At 48.7% G+C, this 27,371-nt stretch overlaps 1 protein-coding gene across 1 annotated transcript in view; it reads right to left on the bottom strand.

The window, feature by feature from the left end:
• GFRA2 (GDNF family receptor alpha 2) overlaps positions 1–27,371 on the bottom strand; it is a gene marked incomplete at both ends in the record, with an annotated part of 83,822 nt that overhangs the window by 9,974 nt on the left and 46,477 nt on the right. Inside the window, 2 exons of the mRNA XM_080710574.1 lie at positions 711–851; positions 1,551–1,660. Of these exons, the coding sequence (XP_080566700.1) occupies positions 711–851; positions 1,551–1,660 (251 nt within the window). The remainder of the gene's footprint in view (positions 1–710; positions 852–1,550; positions 1,661–27,371) is intronic.

Here is a 27,371-nt window from a genome sequence, read left to right as displayed (position 1 = left end):
AGCAGGTGCTCCCTGCCTGACTGGTGCCCAACTGCTGGTGCAGAGAACTTTGCTCTAGTTCATTCTAAACTGTGATCGCAGTGACCCCTCAGTTCATCTCTATCCTGCTACACACTCCTCAGTGATGGACCCTGGAATCTCTATCTCTGAACTCCCACTGCCACCGAGAAAGGATGGAGAGATGGAAGGAAGCAAAGAGGGAAGGCAAGAGGGAAGAGACCTGCGAGTGGAGTGGTCCGCGAAGGGCATCGGAATACAGAGAACAAAGCTGACTGGGCTTGACGGTGGCTCTTCTCTCTGTAGCCTTTGCATTAGGAGTCAGATAACTCAAAGCCACCAATGCTATGAGGAATTATTCATTAAAGGAAGAATACCAAGTGCCTGAATCCTTAGGAGAAGGCTCCATCTCCAAAGGAACCTGGTGAAACTGTTGGAATAACAGAGCAGAAACCTTCAGCCTTGACTTGACCTAGGCTCAAGACTTCTGGTGACAAAATGAGGGGGCCTAGGGAAAGCTCCAGTGTGGCTCTCCATGGGCCCCAAACCCAGGGTTCCTGCAGACAGTACCCATAGTAGAAAAGCCCCATATGTATCACTGGCCATTCAAAAATAGGAGAAGCCAATGGCCTATGGAAGGGGAAGCAAACACCCAGGTAATAGGCTGGCATGGGCATAAAAGTTATCAAGGATGGGGGACACCCAGGACTCACGGAGACACGGGTTCTCGGTGAAGTCCCTGAGGAACTTCTCACACTCCTCCTCCATGTTCCCGCTGCCACGACAGCTGCACCAGGGGGACACCACGATGCCGGTGGGGCTGGAGTCCACATAGTTGGGGGTCATATCGAACCCTGGGCATGAAGAAAGGGAGGATGAGTGGGGCCTTCCCTTTGGGTGTCTAGACCAAAGAATGGGAGGCAGAGAGTCTTAACTGCATCATAACCCACTCTCCCACCTGCCCCCAACACACAGACAGCCCAACTGACAATCTCAACTTTAAGCATTACTATCCCTGTGACCACGGGGTCGTCAGAGGCCAGAGCCCTAGAGGAAACAGGCTCCTCATCACCAGGACAGCCGGGGAGATCCCAACAGCTCTGGCCCAGAACACAGACCCTTGCTTTCCCCTTGACCAACAATCAGAGTGTCTTCTAGAATCAGAGAGATGAAGTCTCACACCCTGGTTGGGTCCCAGTGCCAACACTTGCCAGCTAGGAAAGCCTGTATAAATTACCCAACTTCTCTAGCCTTTGTTCCCTCGTCTATATAATGGGGACACCAATACCTCTCTAGTAAGAGCTACAGGAAGGTCTAATAAGACAGTACTAAGAATGTCGGCAATAAATGTCACCTTTTCTTACTTCTTACTTTTTACAAGGCCCCTGGAGCTCTCCCTCCCCATGATAACCAGCTGGCCCTCCCTCTGATTCCCCTCAAAGCTCTCTCTGAATCTGCCCCGAGAAGGCTGCAATCAGACCATCTCCATCGTCTTCAACATGGTTTAAGCAGCAGGTTCCACTGTGAGCCCCAAAAGTGCAGTAGGAGCTTACCAATCATGCCAGCGTAGGAGCCCAGACACGCCTGGTAATTGTCCGAAGGGCAGCTGGTGAGCGTCCGGTAGGAGGCTCTGCAGTTGGTGTGGAAGTCCGCCAGCCGGGACCTAGTGTCAGGAGAAAACCCAGGGGAGAGAAGAGTTTAGTCCACAGCTTCTCGCCCCCTCTGCCCGGCCATGGCAGAGTGGCTCTGCTCCCTGCAGCTCCCTCCATAGCCGGAGAAGCCAGGAGGGAGAGGGAAAAGAGGAAAGCGCAGGGAGCCGAGTCTTGGGGACCTCAAGCTATGAGCAACTGAAGGACAATTCTCCAGGAGAACCAGGCACATCATGCAGCCTGAGAAAAGCCCAGTGACGGAATGACGGAAGGACTCAAAAAGAGGCTGCAGCAGCTTTCTCTCAGAAGAGCAGAGATGGCCCAGGCTCGGTTCACAGAGACTATGGGGCAGGGGAGCTGGGCTCTGCTTTCTGCTAAACTACCCAGCTGGGTGATCTCACCCAACTCTTTCACCTGCAAAATGGGCCCAATAAGCCCTGCCAGCCACCTCATAGGATCCATCAGGCTCAAAGGAGCCAGCCCCAGGAAGAGTAAAGAAGTCTCTTTAGCAGGAATTCCTGCCTACCTCTTTTGCATCATGTCAGAGTAAAGGCCCCCCTGCCACCCTACAGCACCTGCCCGGTCCCACCAGCTAGAATCAGCCCTGGTGACTGAGGCAGTCATTGCCTCTTCCTCTCTGATGCTACATCCTAACCTCTGCGCAGCTCTGTGCTCCACACTCGGCCATGAGCTGCTTATAGGTGAGCACGGTGCGACCAGGTCTGTCCCCAGCCCCCAGCCCCAGAGCTGGACATGGAGGATGACATGCAGCATCACGCACCCAGGTCTAACATACTGCTAGGCACAGTCTTCATTCCTTCCTCCTGCCCTAGTGCCTGCCACAGGCATTCCCATCAGCCTGGGCTGGGAGGACACTGCCCGGCCCACTGCATCAAAGAGCAGCCATCACCTTCACAGGTGAGTGTCCCCTGCCAGACGGCCTCATGCAGCACAGCATCTGAGCCTAAGGAGGGTCATAAAGTCCAATGGCTGGCGTCCTTATTAGAAAAGAGACACAGGCGTGAGGGTGAAGGCCGTGTAATGATGGAGGCAGACCTGAGTAACACACTTGTTGCACTGGAGAGCGTAGAGGGGCACCAAAGATTGTCAGCAACACTGGAAGCTCAGAGAGATGCATGGAACACATTCTTTTAGCTTCCAGAGAAAGCACGGTCATGTTAAACCACCCAGCTTCCAGTACGTGGTTAGAGAAGCCCTAGGACTTTCAAACACTTCGTTGTTTGCTTTGGCCAAATCTCTCTCAGAAGAAACTAAAAGACAGCAGCAGCAGGCCCCATCACTGAGGAGGGCTGCAGAATGGCCAGATCGAGGCAGCTCAGAGCTCCTGCGGGGTGCCAGCCGAGGCTGCTACATCACCAGCAAAGTTGCTCCTTACATCTTCTCCACACCGAAGAGGTGCCCCAGCACCATCTCTCAGTGAAACACAGGAGCCCGCTGCAATGCTGTGTGATCACACACAGGGCCTGCCTCTCACCTACCGTCTTTCCAGGAAGCCCTTCCCACCTGGCCATAAGGCTCTGTATTCCAGCTACTCCTATAGTCTGGACCATGCAATTCAACTGCACAAGAACTTACTGGTCCTGTCTCATTTGGTCTCTGCAACTGGAACACAATCCCAGAGTGGCAGACTCTATTGCTTTCCTTATCCACTTCCTTTGTAGCCCCTGTGAATGGGGATGACAGGAGACATCCATTCATCCTGGATCTATACATGTTTCACGCCCCTGCTGTGTGATTGACCAACTAAAGATGGGAATCGCATGCATATCTACCCAACACCAGAAGGGAAGACCCCACAGGGAGTCAGGGCAGCACGCCTACCAAGCTAGTAGGGTCCAAGGCTTGGGTGAGAAGTCACTGTCAGCTCACTTCCTAGGAGACAACACAGCCAGCCACAGCAGGCTCAGGGACTAGCAGGCGTAGAGAGCCTCTGGACACTCCAGGCCCCAGGGGTTCACAGAGGGCCTTGCTCCCCTCTGACAAGGTTAGACTTACAATCAACTGACATGGCACCTGAGCATGGTGGCTGTCCTCACCGTCCATGAGGCCTCACAAAATGTCACCAGCCCCAGAGGCTGGAGAAAGAGCTGACACATGAATGCGGCACTGGCAAAGGCCCTTTGGGGACTCTGGAATATTCCCCTGGCCAGCCACAGAGAGGCCAGCCATCAGGAAAAGAGGCAGGAGTAAAGCAAGCCAGGGCACAGAAGGCGAGTGCCAGCAGGGAATAGCCTTTGCTGGTGTCTCACACAGAAGGAATAAAGAGGTGTTTATGCTAAGATGGCTTGCTTCTTCTCCATCTCTGTCAGGCTCTGCCCTCAGGCAAACGCCAGCCTCCGGACCCCGCTGTCCCTCTCCATGTCACACTGAGGACACAGGAGGAGGAACACAGGCACTGGGAGCTGGTCACGTGCACAGAGGCCACAGGGCGGCCCACAGGTGAAGCGCCATCTTCTTTCTCTGTGGCTAGAGCCTGCTTCCTTCACAGAAGGCCATGGTTGGGGCCAGGGCCTCTGAGAGGAAGCTGTTGAGAGTGAAAGGAGGGGGAGGGAGCAGGCTTGGACCAGCAGACAGTGAGAAGAAGGCGAAGGGAAGCAAAGCCGCTAGGCCTTCTGTTCGTCCATCTCCCCTCTCAGCATCAAGCCACAGTGACAAATGGAGCCATTTAGGAAGTTGCCACGTCCAAGTCTCCAGGAGGCCTTTGATTGCTCAAGTCTCTCTCCACTCTCAATGCACAATAAAGTCCACGCACGCGAGCTCCCTCTGCCAGCACCAGAGATCAAGTAGTGTCAATTTCCTTCAAGCCCTTGACACCATCCAACTCCAGCCATGATGGGAACTGGCTGCAAGAATGCTCAGCCCAGTCCCGGTGGGCAACGCTCTCCAAGGCAATGATGAGCCGACTGGGGATCTGTGCACCATCTTGAGGCCAGCTGTCGCTCCCCCCCCCCCCCGTGCACTGGGAGGTCATTGGTCTCTTAGACTCCATCCCTGCTGCCAACAACAGACCTTTCTTGCATCAATCCCCTCGCTTTGCAGATTTCTTCTTTTAAGAGGCCCCAGAAAGAGATGGCATAACAAAAGCAGACAAGAGAGAGGCAGACAGGCAATAGAGAGCAAAGCAGAAAGCCAGGAAGAGAATCAAAACGCACACAAGCCAAGTCTATCTCGCTGAGGTGGGGAGAAAACTGCCGCTGAGCTCAGGGCAGCAGGTGGATCGTCCGAAAAACACAGATTCTTTTAGGACTTGTTTCCTCAGCAGCTGCAGCCTGTTCAATCACAGAAAAGCAGCAGAAGGGGGGAGAGAGAGAGAGAGCCACTTGACCCCCAATTTAATGAAAAGGTTGCCATATTGAATGCAAAATATCCAATTAATTTGCATTTCAGATAAACAATAATTTTTTAGTATAAGTAAACTTTTTTAGTATGACATACTTATACTAAATGGTTTTCTAAATCTGGAATTCAATTTTAACTGGGCATCCTATATTCTTATTGATTAGCTCTGACAACCCTATTTGATGAGGCTCCCCCAGCAAAGGGGGAAAAGCAGGGATGGATGTACAAGGTTCAAACCACACAAGCAGAAATCATCCCGATTTGGGAGAGGAGGGACTTCCTCCCTAGGACAGTGCCTCTCAAAGGTGATGTCCAATGACCAGCAGCATCAGCACCAAATGGGAACCTGTTAGAAATTTAACTTCTCTAGGTCCCAGCCCAGATATATAAGACCCAGAATTCTAGCGGTAGGGCCAGAAATCTGCTTTAACAAGTCTTCCACATGATTTGAAGGCAGGCACCAGATTGAAAGAATGCCAATCTGCAGAGGTTTCAGAACTGGGCTTGTGGCACCCTTTAAACCCCACCTTCTGGTCTCAGCTTTAAATTCTTCCATTTGATGGTCCAGCCATGGAAGGAATGCTTCAAGCCATAGCACCAGGAGATATGTGGTTACAGGTAAAGACTATACCAGATTGTCAATACACACACACACACACACACACACACACACACACACACACACACCTCCTGTCCTAACAATTAGGCTTGGATCTTCCTTCTCAGTGTTATGCATTATTCTTAGTCAAAAGAAAATGTTCAGGCACCTGTTGGCAACAAACTCACCCTTGGCCTAGACTATAAACACTTTCCCAACATACAATTGCCCAAATGTGTCCGGTCTAGAAAAATACTCGGATTAATTACACCTACAGAACACCAAAGCTTTCCAGTGCTGGCCAACTCATGGCTTTTTGAGCTGAAGTTTTTATCCTCTTCCCAAAGTTCCCCTTTATCAGGTTATAGCTGCTATGTAGCTACTATAGAAACCAATGAGTTTCTAACAGTTGTACAAGTAAAACTGGAGGCAGAGAGGGGGCTAATATCTATTGAGGACCTACTCTGTGTTAGATGCTGTTATCTCTCATTTTCTGAACAACCCCGCAAAGTAGACACATTTCACAATGAAGACATGATAGCGCAGGAAGGCTAGATGGCACAGTTACACACTCTCTAGCAAGCACACCGTGGCAGACAAGTGCTGAGAAGGCTAGGAAAGTCTTCTTTGCTCTAGCACTGCCTAAAGCAAACGAGTGGGGCACTTGAATATTTCATGCAGGGGAGGAAGGGTTCCCAGAAAGTGCAAGTAACTCATGATAGGCTATGTGAACAATTTATGGGAACCCAGAGAAAATGGCTCCAATAGATGAAAGTGCCTCTGGATTGGCTTTCTGGGGTCCTCTTGGGTGGTGCAGGGTTTGGTTAAGTGAGTTCTCACTGGCCTGATACTGAGAAAGGAGAACAAGGTTTTCACCCAAATAACTGCTTACAGATCCTGGGGCTCCTAGTGGACAACCTGATGCCACCTCTTGGGGACAGCCACCATTGATTTTATAAAATCAAGGAGCAACCCTGCTTCCTTCCTGTTTATTCTCTAACTGCCCAAGGGAGACTTACTCTTTCTGCCTAGAACAGCAGTTCCCTGAGATGGTCTAGAGGTGGAAGACCTCCTCCTTGGGTGGTGAAGTTGTAATAAGGGCTATCCACCACCACCTGGACCAAAGTGGATACCACCCTGGCTGAGCCAACCACAGAACCCCTCTCTTCTGGCCACCCATGGTTCAGGGATAAGCTGGGCCTAAAGTATTCCTAGGTGAGGCAGAACATTCTTTTCTTTCTGGTTAAGAGACACCCAGATGTAAGCAGATGTATGAAGACTATAGTTCCAGCCTTATAGTCACAATGAGAATACACCCACAGCTAACCTGCACAGAGAAACAGAACAAGGGACAAAGAGAGTGAATTCAATTTGTGCTTGACTCCCTGAGATAATCCCCTGTCCTTTCTATATTATAAAAGCCAATCAATTCCCTTTTAAATTTTTCTTAAGTTAGCTGAGTCTCTGTCATTCAAAACAAAAAAGATATTGACTACTACTTAGCTTCACTTTCTAATATTACATGACCTTTTCTGTCCAAGTTCTAAGCAATGGAGGTGTGAGGGGGGAGAGCACATTGTAAGAAGACCATAGGCCAAAAATAAAATCTACAGAGATCTGTGTAGTCCATGCAAAACAGAGAGAGTAGCAGAGGTAAAAAGAGCAACTCTCCAATAAACTCTGGCCTGTTAAAATAAAATTGGGGAAAAAAAAGAGCAACTCTGGAAACAGGGGATAGTACGATCCCTCCAGAAACACAGTCCTGGCCTCGGACTCTGTCTCCAGCTTACACAGGAGTCACGTCGCTATCAAAAATGACAAGGACACAGATTGTGTCAAAATATGAAAATTTAAACATGGAGCCGTGTTAAGGGATTAAAATGCTGGAGTCAGTATAGTTTATGCCCCCCGGTTACAAACAGGGAAAAAATGTTAAGCTATGAACCAAAGAGATTCAGAAGAAAATTTCAAAAGATGCTAACAGAAAACACTACTATGTTCTTTTGTATTAATAAAGTTGCTTGAAGGTTGTAATTATTTCTTGAAGTTTAATTGAATGAGGCCTCAGGAATCCTGAGTTATTATAAACAATGATTTGTCTAAGCCTTCAGTTAAGAGAAAATGATACTGGTACTGAAAACATCATCAAATTCAACTGACTCTCTGTTCCAAGACAAAGAGTCTGAGAGAGAACCTCTCCCCTCACCCTCAGAGGAGAATTGGCTCCCCACTTCTCAATACCCAGGAGCAAGTAGATTAGCGATGGAATACCTGAGAAATGACCACCAAACCCTTCTAGACATGACACAGGCCTCAGGGCTTGGCTGCAAGTAAAAATGTTTGATGTCCTTCTACAGGAGCCGTGAGTTTTTCCAGAACCAGATCTGTCTCTGCCCCGCCACTGAAGCACACCCAGTCGTGACTTCTAATATCTGATGTCACACCTACTGGGTTTAAACTGTGGCTCAGCAACTCACTAACTGTGTGGCCTTGAGCACGTCATCCAATGAGGCCTAGTATCCTCATCTGAAAAATGTGGTTAATAATGGTACTTGACTCACGTGCTTAGGAGGACTGAATGAGATACCCAATGGGGGGATGTATGTAAGAATATGATACCCAGCATGGTGCATGCTCCTCCAGGGCTCACTGTGGTTGGGATTAATAAAAGGAGCCCCACTAGTCACTTCTTAACTCCAGAAACCTTGGAAGGCAGGAGCTCTGTCCCTCTGGCTTGTTAACAAGGGCCACCTGTGTTAGCACAGTGTCAGCAAAGCACTTCTGCTGACATCAATCTCCGCATTGCATTCTGTCAACAATCCTTCAGCATCAGTATTACTACCCTTACTTTATAGATAAGGCAAAGGAGGCCTCGAAAGGCTAATTAACTCATTTAATATCACGGAAGTAAGGCCAGAAGACTTAGTTTCAAATCCAAGCTCCAAGGCCAGCGGATTTTCCCTTCCACTGCATCACTCCCCACCCTCCCCGTTTTTTCCAGCCTGCTACTACCAGCATTCTGAAGCTATAAGAAGGAGGGAGGCTCATTTCTCTTCCAAAGCCATCTAAGAAAATCACTGGGTGTCACCTTCCTCCTCGCCCTGCCCCTGTCCCATCTGGAGCTCACCTAGCACCCTGTCTGTTCTCCAAGTGAGACATGAAGATGAGCATGAGAAATGAAGACCTGGGAGACGGCTGTGGTTGGAGCCACTGGACCCCAGCCAACCAGGAGCAATCAGTTATACCCAGTCCACCATCAAGAGACAATCAGCCACAGTAGTGGGCCCACCCACACCTGCTCTGGGAAAGTCAACAGGGCCTGGAAGGATCAGGAGCCATCCCAAGCCCACCTGAACCTCCCACATGGCCCAGGGATGGGAGTCAAGGCCATTTCCAGCTCCAAAAGGCCATCATTGGATATTCTTCTTCATGTCCTCCAAAAACAGGTCCTCTGGTCACCAGCTCTCCCCCATCCCTGCACCTATGTTCCAAATTTTTCATTACCAGGTAAGAGGAGAACAGAATTAAACATATGCATCATTTGATTTTAATTGAAGGACTGTTCTATTTCATTGAACTGCTAAGTAAGCTGAACAAGAGATTGTGTTTACATAAGCAAACCCCAAGTCACTATAGACTTGCTGTCACATTAAGTCAATACTTATGAAGGCTCGCTATTTAATTATTCAGTGAGGATTGACTTATTATTGTGTTAAGAGTGTGGTTAGCCTTGAGCTAGGTAGCCAGCCAGCTGAAAGATTCCTTTCAACTTTCTCTGAATGTTGATATGGTGAATGAGGTTAGGTTTCTTCCTCTCTGCCCTTTGCACAGTCTCTCCCTTCTCATTCTCCTTCTCCTCCTCCTCCTCCTTCTTTTCTCCTCTCTCTCTCTCTCTCTCTCTCTCTCTCTCTCTCTCGTGTGTGTGTGTGTGTGTGTGTGTGTGTGTGTGTGTGTGTGTGTATCCTCTCCTCTGAGCAAAATGCTCCAGGTCTACCAGGTCCACCTCTCTCCACTAGGGAGCAAATGGTCCTCCTAAGACCAGTACTTCATCCTAAGCTTCTGACCTCTGATGTTCACCAGGTCAGTTTCTTCTTTTCTTAGAGTGAGTTCCAGCCTTACTCTTTCCATGCCTGATGCTGAGGAGCCTTCAGACCCTTCTCCAACTTTGTTACTGCCAGCACTTCCCCTCCTCCCAACCTCCACAGAATGTGCTTCTTGGTCTTTGCAATCCATCCGAACTCTATTACTATTTCAAGGCATACAGAGATACAAAAAAAGGTGGGTTCTTACATCCAACCATACATCCTGAAACAGTACGTGGGGCTGGCTGGAGATGCAGACAGCATGGCAGTTAAGCACAAAATCCTAGGTACCCAGACACCTGAGTTCAAACTCCAGCTCTGTCAATCACAAAGGACACAATCCTTTTTGGAAAAAATTCTGGGACGAGTAATTAAGATGGCCTAGAATTCCTGGGACTGCACCTGGCATGCTAGACTTATCTTTTATAAGAGGTCCTCTGTATGTCTACACTAACTCCCCTGGAGGAGAACTCCTTGTCTTCCACAGCACATCACGTGTCACCCCAGGCCCTACTCATAATTAGGATGTTGCCAGTGTTTATCACCTCATTTCTCCTCAACTCCTCCTCCTGTCTCCTTCCCCCAAACCCTTACAGCAACATGACCACACATGTCCCCAATCATGTTTCATGTGTCTGCTCCTGTACTCTCTTCCCTCAACCACATCCTTCTTAAAACCTTTCCAGTTCCAAACTTTCTAAACCCAGGCCAGGTACTATTTCTTCTAGAAACCATTCCCTGAATACTTTAACCCAACTCTGAACACAGTTCACAAACTCCAATTATTGTGTTTGCAACATTATATCACTATTGACTTTTTTCACACCTGTTTCTCCTACTAAACTGTGGATTATTTCAAAATAGAAACCATCTTATTCATATTCCTATCTTCAATGCCAAAAGAAGTGCCAAACGCACACCAGGGAAATCAGTGACCATTGGATGGAGGAATAGAAGGAAAACTGGATACATGAATAGGTGGGTGTGTGGATGAATGGATGGGGAGGTAGATGGGTGAGTATAGAGATGGAAGGGCAGGTGGACAGGTGTATGGATGAATGAATGGATGGCTAGGTGTGTAGGTGAGTGGAGGAATGGAGGGGAAGGTGGATGGGTGGATAGAGGGATGGATGGATGGATGGATGGATGGATGGATGGATGGAATTGTGGGTAGATAGGAGGATAGAAGAATGAATGGAGGGATGAAGGGAGGGAAGGGTAGGTGAATGGGTAAGTGGAGGATGCATGGGTGGGTTGATGGATGGATGAATGGACAAATGGAAACTGCATCTTGAAGCAAGGAGGGCTTTCCCCTAAGAAGCAGAAGATCTGAGAACTATTCTGACACCTCTCCCTTGACAATTAAAATCACAAGCAGATCTCCAGATGACAGCACAGCAAATTGTGGTGTCAATGTTGCGTATACTTGGGCACCAAGATATCTCAGACCCAAAAAACACCCTATGGTGGGCCTGTCTTCCTGCCTTCTTCCGATCCTGCCTGGTGGTTGTTAAGATCTTAGAAAATTCTGTGTGCCATCTCTGATAATAGCCATTCACTAAAAGAGGCCCCAGTGGCCTACAGGAATTAACACACATCCTTAAGCACCACTCTTAACATGAAGAAGTGCCTTGGAGATGTACAGAGGAGAAGCCAATGTGTCCCCATGGAGAAAAGCTGGCTAACATGTCCATTCTCAGACAAGCATAGGGCAAAGGAAGCCACTGATGGGCCATACTCATGGGGTCAAAACACCTGCTGCCTACAAACTCATGAACTCTGGAAACATCATTGTACTTCTCAGTGCCTAGGTGGCCGAGACACACACAAAATAGTGTTGGGGACCAAGTACAACTACATACACTAAAAATCTTCTGAAAATTAGAAGACACTATTATGCATTTGTTATTTTTATTCTTAGGAGTAATAGAAAGAGAACATGACAGTTCAATGCATCCAATTCTCTTCTTCACCTGGCTAGATAGACAAGGCCCCAGCACAGGAGCTGGAGTAAGAAGACCTATGTGGGCCCAGCACACAGGCAGCCTGGACCCACCAGGAAGCAGGAGGGAGCAGGCATGGCTGGAATCTGCTCTGAGAAAGTACAGAGGGCCCTCCCCTTCCTGTTCCAGCCATCTAAAACAAACTCCCTGGACAAATATTTTTTTCCTATCAGGCAAATATCTGGGCAGCTATGCCACCACTAGGAGTCTTTCTCATTATATAGACTAATGAGAACGCTGTGCTTCTCAGGAGCAATTTATCAAGGCAACATCCATTATAAATGACATTTTTCCTGAACTAACAAAGGATATGAGGCTGGAGAAAGTGGTTAAAAGGAAATGTTTAGCTGATTCCAGAAACCATTCAGAAATTAATTACCCACCCCCTTGCTGGCCGGTGCTATCTCCCTCTGAGCCATTCCTCCCACGCAGACCCCCTGCCCAGCCGCCCACCTCCAGGCCCCTGAGGAAGGAGAGTGTGGCCAGCCTCCGGGGACCGGCTGCCTAAGGGGAGGGCGCAGACTTAAGCAGCAGCATCGCTGGAGCATATAAGACCAGATTATTTGTGGTCCCGACTTGCTGATGCAAGATGAAAAATACAGCAAACTGTAGCTGCTGAACTCAGCTTTTTTTCTTTTTCTTCCTTCTTTCCCCTTCGCTGAGGTTAGTGTTTTACAAAAAAAAAAAAAAAAAGGTTTAAAAAAAAATAGATCTATAAACTGGGGGTTTCCAACCTGTCAGCCTCAGGTCAGGCTCATGGAACACGGCATCCGGGAGACAGAGCATGGGCGCTTCATCTCCTCCCAGCCTCCTGGGTGCAGGAAGCTTTTACGTGTGTCCCTCCCAAGACACACACACACACACACACACACACACACACACACACACACGCACACATCCATGTGAAGGTCCTTGCCACCCCGACAGCCACACAAGGCCCCAGGCCCCTCAGGATAAAGTCCTCATCCCTCCAATCAGAAGCTCTTTCATGCTCAGCGCTGATCGCATGGGGCTGCGGTGCCTCCCCATGTGGAATGCGTGCTCTGCGTGTGAATCAGAGGGGACACTGCAAGTAACTCGAGCCAGGAAAGCAGGAGGTCACGGGGCTCCAGTGGACTAGCCACTCACTCTCCAGACGTTGAACCAGCGCCTCTGGCTTCAACCAAGGACAAAGAGATGTATCCAGGCTGACTATTCCCACCAGGCAGAAGAAAGATGGTGACAGTTACACAGTGACATAACACCAAGCGAGAAGGAACAAGGAGGATCTTCACTCATTAAGTATTCAAGTGTATTTATGTTGATGCCAGCAGGTTTGGGAACCAGGTAAAGCTCTTCACTTCTTCTACTGGGGTTCCCAAAATGCGCTCTGCAGGGCTCTGCCAAGGCTGAAGTTCAAGGGATGGGATACAAGACAGAAGAGTACAGAAAGAAGAAAAACCTGAGTCAAAACCGAGACACCCTCAGGGTAGATCCAAGAAGAGCAGGCAGGCCAGCAACATCTGCAGAGAGCGGAGAAGGGATCTGGCTATGGGAAAGTATGAATGAACGAGTTTTGGAAGTGGGACTGAGAGATGCCCAGAGAACCGGATCCACAGATGGAAGCCTTTCCAAGGCACCTGTACCAGCCTAGGGCAGAAGGAAATCCCTACGAGGTCCACCACCTGCCTCTCATTCTCTTCAGAAAGGGTAAAAGTCAGGGCTCCCCGGGCCCACTTAGAAAGCTTCATGTCTCTCTGGAAAAACTCTGAACCAGAAGGTAGATTCCCAAGACTTCTCCCTCAGTCCTCTTCCAGTAAGCTTGAAAGTGGGTGAGCCCTAATACCATGGGACACCCAGTGCTTCCTGTAAGAAAATCTCCGGTTCCTTCACCCCACTTCTGCGGTAGGCATTTGGGGTACAAGGTGGAAGGCGGCATCCTGGTGTGTTGGTCGATATGAAGCCCGTGGTGGGTGGCAGAAGGCAGGATCTGACTCAACAAGCAAGGCCCCAAGGGAGGGAGCCAAGCAGGGCAAAGAAATAGATGCCGGTGGTGTACAATGGAAGAACACTGAAAACCACAGCCTAGACCCAGCCTAGTCCTTACAGATAACCCGAATTTCATCCAGATATGGGGATGCTGGAAAGCAAGAGTAGACTCCACCACTCCCGGCTTTCACATGGAGTGTAATTAAGTCTGATATATGTGAATCTGTAGCAATGAGGAAGGTAGACCAGATGTATAGCTGATAGGAGGGACAGTCTTCAAATACCCAGGCGATGCTTCCGGCAGCAGGAGGCCTGCCATTAATGGATTTAACACACATACTGCTAGAAGCCTGAGGCAGAACCCTTCCAAACCAAGATGAAGAGGTTGAGCGGCTTAGAACAAGGGGACCAGGGCAGGCACCCTTCACAGAAGCCTAGTGCCCAGCTCAGGGCAGGGGAGAGCCACCAGGCTACTGAGCACACCCAGACACTTGGGCTGAAACCTGTACTTTACAAACTGGTATTTTTATGCTGTTTATGTTTTCTATAATTATTTCCTTTTAGTTCTGCCTTTGCATTAACTGAGACCTACCATACTAATAATAAATAATCATAGCTAACAATTTTGAGTGTTTACTATGTGTCTGCTAAGCACTTCTAAAACCACTAATGCATTTAATCCTCACAAGCACCCTCAGACAGGTAGTGCAAAATTCCCCACTTTACAGGCAAGGAAGCAGAGGCTCAGAGAAACTAGATGACTTGTGGCCCAGCTGGGAAGAGCTAGGGCTGGACTTGAGCTGTTGGTGGAGCCAGGGCGAGGCTGTCAGTCCCCTCCATGGGCAGGTTGGATGGCTATTCTAACGTGCATAACATCCCTCTCTGGGTCTTGGGGAGTGCGGTGACAGTTGAGTCCAAGAGTGAAACACCGACATGGGGGTTACAGTCACGAGGGCAGAGCCAGGGTTGTGCAACCTTGAAAGCCGTGGGTCTCCCTTTGAATCACTTCTGGGCTCAGCGGGCTATGGGCTTTGGTACCATTAAGAAAGCTGGTGCCTAATAGGGTGACAACCCACCTGCTCTTGGTCTCCACCCTGGACACCAGGGTCTTTCTCAGCCCTCCCTCTGTCTGAGACATCACAGTCGACCCTCACTCCACCCTCCCATCACTCTTTTCCTTGACAACCCTCCTTAGTTATTCCCAGCATTCTCAGCAGCACCTGCCCATCTAATCTCCTCCTACCTGCCTCTCAGGGACGTATCAATTGTCCTAAAGTTTCCAGGTCTCAGGGGTCCTTGTGGGGAGCAAAGCAGAAGCAACATCAGGGCAGTCTTTCTCTGGCTAGAAGTATGGGAGACCCTGCCTCTCTATGAATTTCCTAGAGCCGCTGTAACAAATGACCACAAACTAGGCGGCTTGACATGGCAGGCATTTGTTCTCTTTCAGTTGTAGAAGATGAAAATTCAAGATTTTTGCAGGGCTGGACTCCCTTTGGAGGCTCCAGGGCAGATTCTTCCTGCCTCTTGCAGCTCCTGGGAGTGCCGGCATCCCTTGGCCTGTGGCGGCATCCCTGCAATCTCTGTGTCTGTTGTCACATGGATTTCTTCCCTGTGTGCCTCTGCATTCTCCATTCTCCTTATTATAAGTCACCAGTCATTGGAGTTGAGGCCCGTCCTAATACAGTATGACCTCATCTTAACTGATTCCACCTGCAAAGACCTATATCCAAATAAGGCCACATTCTGAAGTCCCAGGTAGACATGAATCTGGGGAAACATAATCCAGCCCGCTACCCTCACAGTTCTAGCAGATAATTCATCTCATCTCCCACCTCAGCTTGAATCGGACTCAGCTGATTGCTCTGTGTGTCCAGCTGGGTGGCCGCTCCTGCGGGGACAGGGCTTCAACTCCCAGAGTACTAGTCAGTCTCTGTCGTCCACTTGGGCTGGACCCTGCTCCCCACAGGGGTCTGATAGAGCCTCCCTTGCTTTTGTCTTGCCTGGGTAGGCTCTGCAGGGCTGTCTGGGAGAGAAGACGGACCTCCTGAACCAGGTCCCCAGGCCCTGTACCCTGCTCAACAATGTGCAGGAAAAGCAGCTTCCACCATACCCCTGCCTCCTCCCTGTGCTCTGCCCGGGCCTTGATGTTCCACATCTGGACACTGCCACCACCCACCACAGCTGGTTGTAGGAGACAGGTAGAGGATAACTCCTTTGGTTCCCAACTCCCAGCCTCCCTCCCCAGGTCCAAGGGTGCTGAGTCCCAGTTAGAGAGTCCACGCAGGACACTGACCAGCAAGAACAGAGCTTGCTGCCTGGCCATAGCTGGCAGCTTCCACACTGGACCTTCCTCAGTGTCTGAGGTTCAGGCCATCCCAAATATCCAGTTCCCATCACCACACTGGTCTCCCACAATGACCATCTATTTCCATTAACCATCTGGACTTGGGGGGAATATTTTGATTTGTTTTCCCAAAGATTAGCAGTTAATAAAATTTAACTGCAAAAACACAGTGAATGAAGATGTTTGTAGATAATGGCACACAGGGAGATAGAGCAAGTGAATCTGGGTTCTCCTGCCCAGGCACACTCCAATCTACCATTGGCAGAGATCTAGAGATCACACAGATGACAGAGACACCAGCAAATAAACTAATCACCAGACCGACTACGGGAAGCAATGAGTTCCCCAGTCTCCCCATCGTGGGGCCACCTCCCAGGCCACCATCCAACAGTGATTCTGGGGTATGGACCCCAGAACTGGACAGGGTGATTCTGCCCACAATGGCTCTCAATCCTACCAGACCAAAAAAAAAAAAAAAATCACTCAGGGAGCGAGAGAAAAATTAGACTCCTGGGCTCCAGATATCGATATTCCATTTCTATGGGTTTTGGGAAGATCTCAGAATCAGGAATTTATCAAATACCACAGTCAGCTGAGGTGTGGGGTCCATGAAACACGCACATCTGGAGATACAATATAAAATATGGTGATGAGCACAGCCTTTGAAGCTGGTACCAGTTCAAGTTTCTGCTACACTTCAGTAGCAGTATGACCTTGTGCCAGTCCCCTAATATCTCTGGTCCTCTGTTTCCTTATCTGGAGGTAGGTAGAATGCCTACCTCCCCTGCCTGTAAGAATATGTGAGGTCGGGCATGACAATTCCCAGCAGGTGGCATGGCCTATCGGTCAAGAAGCTCAAGAATTGAATCAGCGACGCCTTAGTACAGCTTGGGGAGGTCCCCCCAGCAACCAGCTGCCTGGGGTCTGAAAAGTGAAGAGTCTATGGCCAGGTGGCAGATTCCACAGTGGTGCCCATCATATGGAGCAGATCAAGACCAAACAGAACAGACCCTTCCAGTCCCAGAGAACAAGCCAAGCCTGGTGACAACCATCAGCACAGAGCAGGCCACTCTCTGTGCTGATCTCTTCGTCTCCCCTGAGCCTTAATGTAGCAGTAATAAGGCTCTCAGCCTGATCAGCTGCGCCATGAGCCATAAGAATGGACAGATGTCCCCACTGGCTAATGCAGACAGAGCAAGGCTACCTCTTCTCCTTCAGGTCCATGGAAAGGGACATGGTCATCTGTGAGCAATCCCAAGGGTAAAGGGGTCCCAAAAGATGAGACTAGAGCCTGGGAAGCCCTTCTTCCTACTTATAGATTTTCTCTTTTCACAACCGTGGAGGACCTGGACTTCGTTACGGTCAGGCGTTGCAGGACAGTGTTGCAGTCAACAATGCACTGCCTATGTGGAATAGGTTCTGTCGCCTAGTGACATCGTAGCCATCTCAGTTTGTGGAAGTGCAGCTCTATGATTTTCACACAGCAACAAAACCGCGCCTAGTAACTGTTCTCAGAGAGCATTCCTATCGTTAAGCAGGGCGTGATGGTGCTATTAACAGATGGCAATTTCCTGACAGAAGTCACACCTCCAGCTCAGAAACACTTTGGGGAGACATGTTGGCAAATTCACAGACATGCTCACATAGAAAATCCCTCTTGCAAGGTACACACACTGGTTCACTCAGGACCCCTCGCCAGAATACACACTCGCAGCCCAGGAGATGAGCACGCTGAGCATGCACACTCACATATATACACACACGCGTGCACACTCACACACATGCCCCAACAGGCTTAGTGACCTGGCAGAGCCACCATAGATAACCACTCCTCTCTGCGCTGCTTTTCCTGCCCAAGTGCATTAAGAAAAGACGACCCTTCTCTTACCTCCCTGGATTTAATGTTTCTGGTGCTACACAGAAGAGCCAGTGGGCCCAAGGATCTGCTGGAAAACCTAGAATTAGGGAGGCTCCAGGGAGATGACCTGTTATAGCCACGCCAACCCAGAGAATCCAAGGAAGAGACAGAGTCACAAGGCACAGCCTCCACAGCCTCTTGGGAGCAGGAGGAAGGCAGATGGTGAATTTCCTGGGTTCTCAATATGACAGCACGAGAAGGGACCTAAAAGACCAGTTAGCCCAGCCTCTCCCTCTGAAAATGAAGAGGCTACTCTGCCCAGCAGGGGAGGAGGCACTATCTGCTTTCCACAGTAAGCAGAGTTTGAAGCTCGCCCTGCAATGCTGAGTGAGAAGCCCTCTTCCAACCACTCAGCCTCCATGCTTTTTCCCTCGGCGCCTCTCACATGTACAAACATGTGCAGCTCTCAGAAACACACACTGTATGTCCTCATACGAACTTCTAGAAGACATGTAGAATGTCAATGAAAGCAAAGCTCTTGGCTTCTCTACATTGCCGGGTAACATGAACTTTATTATTAATGCCCTAAGCCCCTACTTCTCCTCAGATCATATACTCCCTTCCTCAGGTTCCAGAGAGAAGGCAAAACATAGTTCCTGAAGCACAGAGTCTGAGATGGGTACTATTCTGTTCCTCTGTTGTCAGATAAAGGAACAAGCCCAAGAGGTTACACACATCCCTTGAGCCGTCCGCAGTGAATAGGGGCAGGACCAGAACCCTGGGAGTCCTGCTAGGGCTCCACTAACTCAAAACTGCTCCCTCCTTCTCCAGTGAAAAGCTGAGAGGCACCATCTCCCACTGATCCCCGTCACTGCCACCAAAGCACTGGGTGTCACAGCTTCAGCGTGACAACCTCATTTCTGAGTCACCAGTCTGTAATGCTGCCACAAACTGAGGCCAAAACTGTCCTCATCCAAAACCATGGATCCAGTGACAAAAAGACAGGGTATGTTGGGACGGGTCATCCAGGGAAGCTGAGGACAGGAGGATGTTGTTGAATTTCTGCAGAGAAACAGAGTTCTTGGGACATCTACTACGCTGATCCATCTCAATGGCCACGTCTGATTCCAAAAGGCCTTCTTACGTTCTCCTGTCCTTTTTCCAAAGTCATCTTAAAAATATATTTTTTAAAATCTAAAAAGGCTTCGCTGTTAACAGCACATTTGTAGGTCACTCATCTGGCAGCCTGCCAAGAACAAAGAAGTCGCCCGTATCAGCAGCATAAAGTTTGTACACTAAAACTGATCTTTTTACTCCTAAGAAAATCCGTTCTCCCTCCACTAACAGCCTCGCGGCTCCTGGAGCATGGATAATTCTAATACTCAGTCATCAGGTTTTCTGTTCTGTTCCTCAGAAAACCAGCTCAGGTGAAAGGGTGACAGAAGGAAGCTCACAGGGGCAGACAGGACCTTCAGCAAGAAGTGACAGCAAACACTGCGAAGGAGACAGAAATACCAGGAAAGCAAACGGCGGTGGCTCAAAAGCCACAGTACTGGGGCTAATTAGTGTAGGGTGAACAGTCCCAGAGGAGTCAGTAGCACCTGAAGGCACCCAGAGCATTGTCTGTGAAACTCCCGGGTCATCATGGATGACACAATATCATCGAGAAAAGGGTAAAGCGCCTGCTACCGTCTCTGGTTTAGGAGACAAAAAGCCTTCAAACACTCCACAAGTGCACCCCGCATCCTGCCAGGCCCTGAGCCAGAAGCAGGGTGAATGAGCCAGGCCATGCACAGAGGTTAGCATCACCGTGGGAGTGCTATTGTGGGTGAACGTGGCTCCTGTTTTCCTAAGGGTGCAATGGAAGAAGAAGAAAGAAAAATAATGAGAGTGTTTTCCCCTCCTCCACCCTCTACGTGTCCCTTCCAGGACAGGCAGGATTTTGCAGTTGGAACACCTGGAAAAAGAGATGTCATTTTCAAAGTCTCAAAAAGGTAGGCCAAGGCAGGTATGGCAGTACATGCCTATGATCCCAGTACTTGGAAGGCTGAGACAGGAGGACCACAGCCAGCCTCAGAAGCTTAGGGAGGACCTCGGCAACTCAGTGAGACCCTGTTTCAAAATAAAATAGGGGTGGTGGTATAGCTCAGAGGTAAAATGCCCCTGGGTTCAATCCCCAGTACCGTAGGAGGAAGGAAAGGAGGGAGAGAGGGCAGATGGAGAGAGGGAGGGGCAGACCAAAAGCTAGAGATACCCAGGGTATGTGGAGCAGATGGCCACTGGGGCTAGAGAAAAGGCTCTAGGTCCTGGTGACCTGAGCTTCTCTGCTCTAGGACCCACATGAGGACACAGGGGACCACAGAATCTCCTTGAGGAAGGTGCCTGCGGGGCAGGAGGGGGTCTCTCTGGGCAAGTAGGGTCAGCAGACTTTTCTGCCAGTGGGGGACATGAGCCACCTAGGACAGAGTGCCCCACAGGTGCTGAGGGGTCTGCCCAGGCCCCACTGTGAGGCCAGAGGGGGAGCAGAATCTGAAGCCCAGGCTGGTCTGTGTGAATCCTGCAGGCCCCAGACCCACAGCTTGGGCTAATGGGACAGCTTTCCTGCTGGTCAGTGTGAGGAGTGGGTAGCTTGTAACTGATTTAGAATTATTGGAAAATGTGAACTGCCCCCAGAGTGTTGTGGAGGAAAATCCACACCCTCAACCACTGCGATGCAGCCTAAGAATAGCTCTGGCAGGAGCTAGGGCACAGCGGGCCGGAGCCCAGGACATGGAGAAGGCAACTTCCTGGAAAAGGCTGGGATTGCACAAGAGGCCCAATGCAACAGGGCACTTCCTGTTGAGTCAGGAGATGTCCCAGCATGAAGACCAGGCATGCCAGAGCCCAGAGGAGGAGCAGCAGCGGCTAGTTACCCATTCAGCAAGGGCAGAAAGGCAGCTGCAGATATATGGGCCCAGGCAGGGGTGTCAGAGTCCAGATTCTTCTCTGAACAAGAGCTGAGAGAGGAGGGCCCTGGGGTTTGAACACTTAGAAATGTTCATTCTGAGGACTTATCTGCTGGCTGCTCGCTGCCAGGCTGTTTGATTGCAAAATCCATTTCCAAATGGCCTGCTCGTTTGTGAGGAGCTGCGGGCACGGTATATCAGGAGCAGCTGTCCTCCCAACTTTCTACAGCCCTCCCCCATCACCGTGCCAGCTTCCTCGAGCAAGGGCGGCTGCAGGTCCACAGGCCCAGCCTACAGGCCCTGACCTCCTTCAACTCCCAAGCTCCTGCAGATCACCTAGGTGGCCCTTTGCACCTGGCCCCCGGCCTGCTTGAAGCCCAGTATCTGGCAAAAAAAGGGCCAATTTTCTTTAGCTTGAGAAGATCATCCACCCCTGCATCTATCCACAGTATCTGGTTAGCACAAAGGATCAAAGCCATAGTATCGTCCCCGAGGCCTCTACCCAGCACCCCAAGCCTGAGGATCTGCCCACTTGGTTCTCCAAAAAAAGAGAGGGGACTGAGAGAGAAAAAGCCCTGGCCACGCCTCTGTTTTAACCACCGGCAGGTTACCCTGAGCTAGGGGCCGCTGGAAACCCTGCTCTAGTTAAAATACATCTATCTGCAGCATTCAGAAAATAGCTATCTACAGTATTGCTTTCAGCTATAATGGAAAACTGATGGCTTTTATCTCCCCAACTTTATGACTATTGATGGGACCGAGGCTGAGGTTTGATGACCATTTAATAGCCGACCCTGCGCAGTTCGAGCAGCAGCAGAAAGCAATGAAAGCACCGAGATGATTGTCTGGCAGAGAATTCTCCGCGCGAGGTCCAGGAAGCAAAACAACCCCCCTCCCTGGGCTCCGACAGAAGGAAGACAAAACATCAAAGTCATCATCCTTTCTGTGTCTGCCCCATTGACCTCTGGGAAGCTGCTCCAAAGGGGAGAGAGAGATGAGCACTCTCTACCTGAGTCCTCTTGGAGGCAGGGAGGCTGGGGACCTCCCCTCCCTGCCCAGCTTTCAGCACCCCATGGACTGGTGGGCTCTGAACAGGTGTGTGGGGGCTCAAGACAGTCTATGGAGCACATTAGCATAGAGCAGGAAGAAAAGGGAAGGAAGCAGAGATGGTTTCCCCTCTTCCAGGCCCAGGCTGGCCCACGGTCCAGCTGGATTTAGACCTTCTGCCCAGAACTAGAAGCAAAAGCCAGCTCCAGGCTCCGCCTTATCCAAGCACCAAGCCTCACCTGCCCTTCTGCCCCTGCCCTTCTGAGGGACCTGCCCCACATCCCCGTTGCTAGGACAGGCCCAGGACTGCAGGCCGGCACGGGGCTGGGAGACATCCCATTATTAAACTTTGCATTATCTGAAATCCAAAATAAGTGAGCATCCCTAGTCCAAAACTCTCCATGAGAAATGCTCTGGAATCTAAAATTTTTTGAGCACAGATGTAAAGCCCTAAATAGAAAATTCTACCCATGAAACTGATTCATGTATAAAATTGTTTAAAATACTGTATAAAACTGTTTAAAATACTGTATAAAACTGAACTGGTGGTGTAGCTCAGTGGTAAAGCGTTTGTCTGGCACGAGCAAAGCCCTGGGTTCAATTCCCTTGCACCATAAAAATAAGTTTACCTTTAGACTCTGTGTATAAGGTATATATAAAACATAAACAAATTTCATGTTCAGACTCAAGTCCTATCCTCAAGATAACTCATTATGTATATGCAAATATTCCAAAGTCCAAAAAAATCTGAAAGACTTCTGGTTCCTAACAATTCAGAAAGGCAAAGTCAACCTGTACATTCACAGCTGTTCCCATACTCTACAATAACCCCAGGAAGTGGACAGGACAGATTCTATTTTGTCCTTTTTTTTTTAAATAAGGAAACTGAGGCTCAGACATGATACATCACTAAAGCCTGGGGCCCAGGTGTTTTGCTTTGTCCAGTTCGCCCTCCACGATACCAGCCTGCTTCTCAGAGCCAGGTACTGCCAAGGAAGCGAACCTAATCTTTTGTGTTCTGGTCCTGCCACTTGTAAGCTGTGTGACTAGCCAAATAACTTTACCTCTCTGGCCTTCAGCTTCTTCATCTGCAAAGAATGAAGTTTTGTGGGAACGATCTTTCGGGTCTCCTCTACTTCTGGCTGCAATTGTGGAACCCTGGGGCCTCATCAGCAACATCTTCAGGGACAACAATGTCCTCCTCAACATGTGCGCACCTTTATCCCAGCACACTAGAGACACAGACACAGGGTCTCCCCACCCCTGCCAGGCCCCTTGTTATACACCATCACATTAGGAACTCTCCAGCAAGCCAGTTCTCCCGTTACCACCACCACCACATGCAGGGGGCAAAGGGAGGTGCTAGGGCCGGTGGTAGGGGCTGCCTGTGGCACAGACTCCAGAGAGCGGAGACCACCATTCCCACCCACTGCAGGTGCACTAGCTGGCACTTCTCCACCCTGGGCTTCTGGAAAAGAGACAGCCAGGGGAGGGAGAGCTGAGAAGGCTGCATCTTGCTCCAGCCCTCTGCCCGCCCTGGCCCCACTGGGAGGTAGCCGCCCATCCCTCCTCCAAGAGCCCTCTCCACTCCTTTCCACCAAGGCTTAATTAAGGTTGCTGCAACCCTCAAGCTTGGAAGCTCATGGGTTGCCACTTGGTAGCTACTACTTGTTGATTTCCTAGGGATTTCAAATTATCCCTGCAGGAACTAGGGAAGAATTAGCAAGTGGCAGATAAAGATCCTTGTCTGGCTTATTTAAAACGCCCCCAGAGAAACAAATCTCTTAGGAAAACTGAGAGGAGAAAGCTTGCCACCCCAGACCGCCGAGGCCCCACCCGGCCAAATCCCCCAGCCCTCTCCAATGCCCCGCAGCCTCCGCTCCCCACAGTGCCAGCCAGCCTGCGTTTCAGTAATGCCAACACACATGCCCATTCCTAAAATCTTCCACTTTGAGCATTGTCTGTGTGTGTGTGCGTGTGTGTGTGTGTGTGTGTGTGTGTGTGTGTGTGTTTACTAGGGTTTGAGCCCAGGGACATTCTACCTCCAAGCTACCCCTCAGACCTATTTTATTTTTATTTTTATTTTTATTTTATTTATTTATTTATTTATTTATTTATTTATTTATTTATTTTTGTGGTACTGGGGTTTCTGGAAGCCCTTCTACCTCCGGGCTACACTCCCAGACCTATTTTTACATTTTTTTCTTTTTTTTTTTATTGGTGCACTGTATTCATACATCATAGTGGGATACAAACGTTTGTAGACATACATGCACACATCGCCCAGTCAGCCCCCACCCGATCCCCACCCCATTCTCTCCCCATCCCTCCCTCCCATGCTTGGCTTAGTGGTTGACATCTAGTATTATAGCAATTTATCCAAAATTAAAAATGATAATCTCACATAACAGTTTCATTTGTCTGATACCAAGCTTTTGATGACTTAAAGATAACATTTCAATATTTCTTTTTACTTTTTTTCTTACCAGAGAATATTTTTTTCTATTTTTTAGGTGAAACTATCATATATTTATATATTTATTTTTCAGAAAAAAATCTATCCTAATATGGAATATGGACTCTAGATACCCAAAACGATCTTGAAAAAGAACAAAGCTAGAAGATATATATTTTCTAATTTCAAACCATATAAAGCTACAATAATTGAAACAGTGTAGTACTATTCTAAAGGCAGATATATAAACCATTGGAGTTAAATAAAAGCCTAGAGCTAAATTCTTCCCTATATTGCCAAGTTATTTTTGACAAGGTTTCCACAAACATTTGGTGGTGGAAAAAATAATCTTTTAACTAAATATTGTTGAAAAATAATAATTACATGGAAAAGAATAAAATTGGACCCTTACCTAATCCCATATACAAATATTAACTCAAAATAGATAAAAGACCTAAATATAAATCTTAAGACTATAAACTTTTAGGAGAAAATCTGGGTCATAAAACCTCACAACATTGAAATTGGCAGTGATTTCTTGGATATGATTTCAATGGCACAGGCAACCGAAGAGTATACAAACTCCCTAAAAAATATTGTATATCCAAAGACAATGTAAACAGAGTTAACAGTTACTAATAGAATGGGATAAAATATTTCACAAATGCTATATCTGAAGGTATATTAATATTCCAACTAGAAATCCTAAAAATTAACAACAATAAAGGCAAACAATACCCTTTTGAGATAGGTAAAAGACTAACATAAATAATGAATCTCCACAGATAACCAATCTTAGTTGTCTGTTGGATGGAGAATCTTGTTTCTCTGGTTCTGGTGTGTGTTACCTATTTCTTCTTTGTAGTTAATCTCTTTGAGTATTTTCTCTAGTGCTGGTTTTGAAGACATAAATTCCTTCAGTTTCTGTTTGTCATGGAAGCTTCTTATTTCTCCATCTAATTTGATAGAAAGTTTTGGCTGGAAGTTGTTTTCTTTCAGAGTTTGGAATATGTTACTCCAAGCCCTTCTGGCTCTCATGACTCGGTTTGGGAAGTCTGGAGTGATTCTAATTGGTTTGCCTCTGAATGTCACTTGGCCCTTTGCTTTTGTTGCCTTTAAGATTCTCTGCTTGGCTTCCACATTGGTCATTTTGACAATTATGTGGCATGGGGATCCTCTTCTCCGATCCTGTCTAAAGAGAGTTCTATAAGTTTCCTGGACCTGTGTATCAACCTCTTGCTTTATGTCTGGAAAATTTTCTGCTATTACTTCCTTAAAGAGATTGTTGATCCCTTTGGTTTCACTTTCTTTTCCCTCCTCTATTCCAAGTATTCTTAGGTTAGCTCTCTTAAAATGGGCCCATATTTCTTCAATATCAGATTCCTGCTGTCGGATATTTTTTTCTAGATTAGAAACTATGCGTTCATTTTTGGAATGATCATCTTCTAAGAGCGAGATTCTGTTCTCCATGTGTTCTAATCAGTTGTTTGTACTTTGAATTGAGGCCTTTACTTCATTAATTGCATCCTTTATCTCCTTTTGGCTCTCTCTGAGTTCTTTTCGAAGCACCTCTATTATTTCTACAGTTATTTTCCTGATTTGCTCTTCTAGAATCTCTGATTTTCTGTTTTATCAAGTTCTGATGTTGTGGGGTTGTGGGCATTCATTGCTCCAGTATTATTCCTCTTTCCCATGATTTCGGATGTTTGTGCCTTCTCTGGGTTCTTCCCTTGGGTCACTATGACTTCACTTAAGGTGTTCTGGATCTCAAGTCAGTAGTATCTCAGACCCCACTACTCCTTTACTGGGTTGTATCACAGAGTCTCCGACCCAGAGAGTCGATAGAGGCTGCTTTAGACTGTGGGGGGTGCCAGGTTGCACGTTCTCCTATGGTGTGATATCTCTGCCACCGCCCCTCCTCCACTGGGTCAAGTCCCAGGGAGTACAGTACTGGGATTTCTCCTCTGTGGCCCGCAATTTGACTCACTGTTCTTGAGTACACAGATGTAGCTGTACTGGCTTCGCTGAATTCGCTGCTGCTGCCGCCGGTGGCAATATGGCGCCAGTGGCAATATGGCACCGCTGCTACACCCTCGGCCGTGGGGCTGGCGTTTTTCTTCTTGGTTTTGATTTCCACTCTGAATCCCTGCAGTGTGTGCTGAGCTCAGCCACTGGGAGCTTTAGATTTTACCTGCGGCGAGAAATCCTGCCTGGCTGTTCCGCAGCGGCTCACCTCGGCTTGCTGTAGCCGTCCGGTGAACTCCCCACTGCCGCCGGCAGTAAAGCGCTGCTGCCGCGTCTGTGGCTCTGTTCTCAGTCCGCTTTCTCTCTGGAGCCTGGTGATTTTTTTGTTTCTCTGGTGATGGTGTTTTCTGGCTATGAAAGGCGCTGATTTTGTGGTAATGGAGATTGGTTGTTAGCGGAGCTCTTAAGCCCCGCTTTTCTCGGTCGCCATCTTCCCGGAAGTCCTATTTTTACATTTTTATTTGGAAACAGGGTCTCCTAAGCCAGCACGCGCGGCTGGCTTCGAACCTGCGCGATCCTCCTGTCTCTGCCTCCCAAGCGCGGGGATTACAAGCGTGCGCCACCATGCCCAGCTCTTTATTTTTATTCTAAAGTAGGGTTCAGAATAGTTGCTGGGGGTCTCACTAAGTTTCTGGGGCTGACCTCAAACCTGTGATCCCCCTGTCTCAGCCTCCCAAGTACTGGGATTACAGGTGTGGGCCATGCTTCCTGGCTTGGGCATTGATTCTTCTTGAGTCTCATGATGGTGGCTAAAGAGGCCTCCACATACTTCTAAAATCCACAGGCTCATTACAGCCCTCACCGTAAGCACTGCATTCAGTTACAGGAAAACAGACCACACTCCCCTCCCTGACCTGCCCAGCAGACAGCAGGCAAGCCACAGATGGGGGCTGCCCAGAAACACTTCTCCTGACATGAAGAGGGCCCTCAGTCCACCTCCCTGTCCTTCTCTGCTCCTCCAGCAAGTCCTAAGTAAGTCCCAAGAGCTCCCTGAGTGTCTGCTGTCTTAGTATCCCCTCTCTCCCGAAAGCCTACAATGT

Source organism: Muscardinus avellanarius (genome assembly GCF_963383645.1).
Source record: "Muscardinus avellanarius genome assembly, chromosome: 14".
Lineage (NCBI taxonomy): Eukaryota > Metazoa > Chordata > Mammalia > Rodentia > Gliridae > Muscardinus > Muscardinus avellanarius.
The sequence above is the reverse complement of the archived record's forward strand: the minus strand, read 5'-3'. Positions and strand labels throughout refer to the sequence as shown.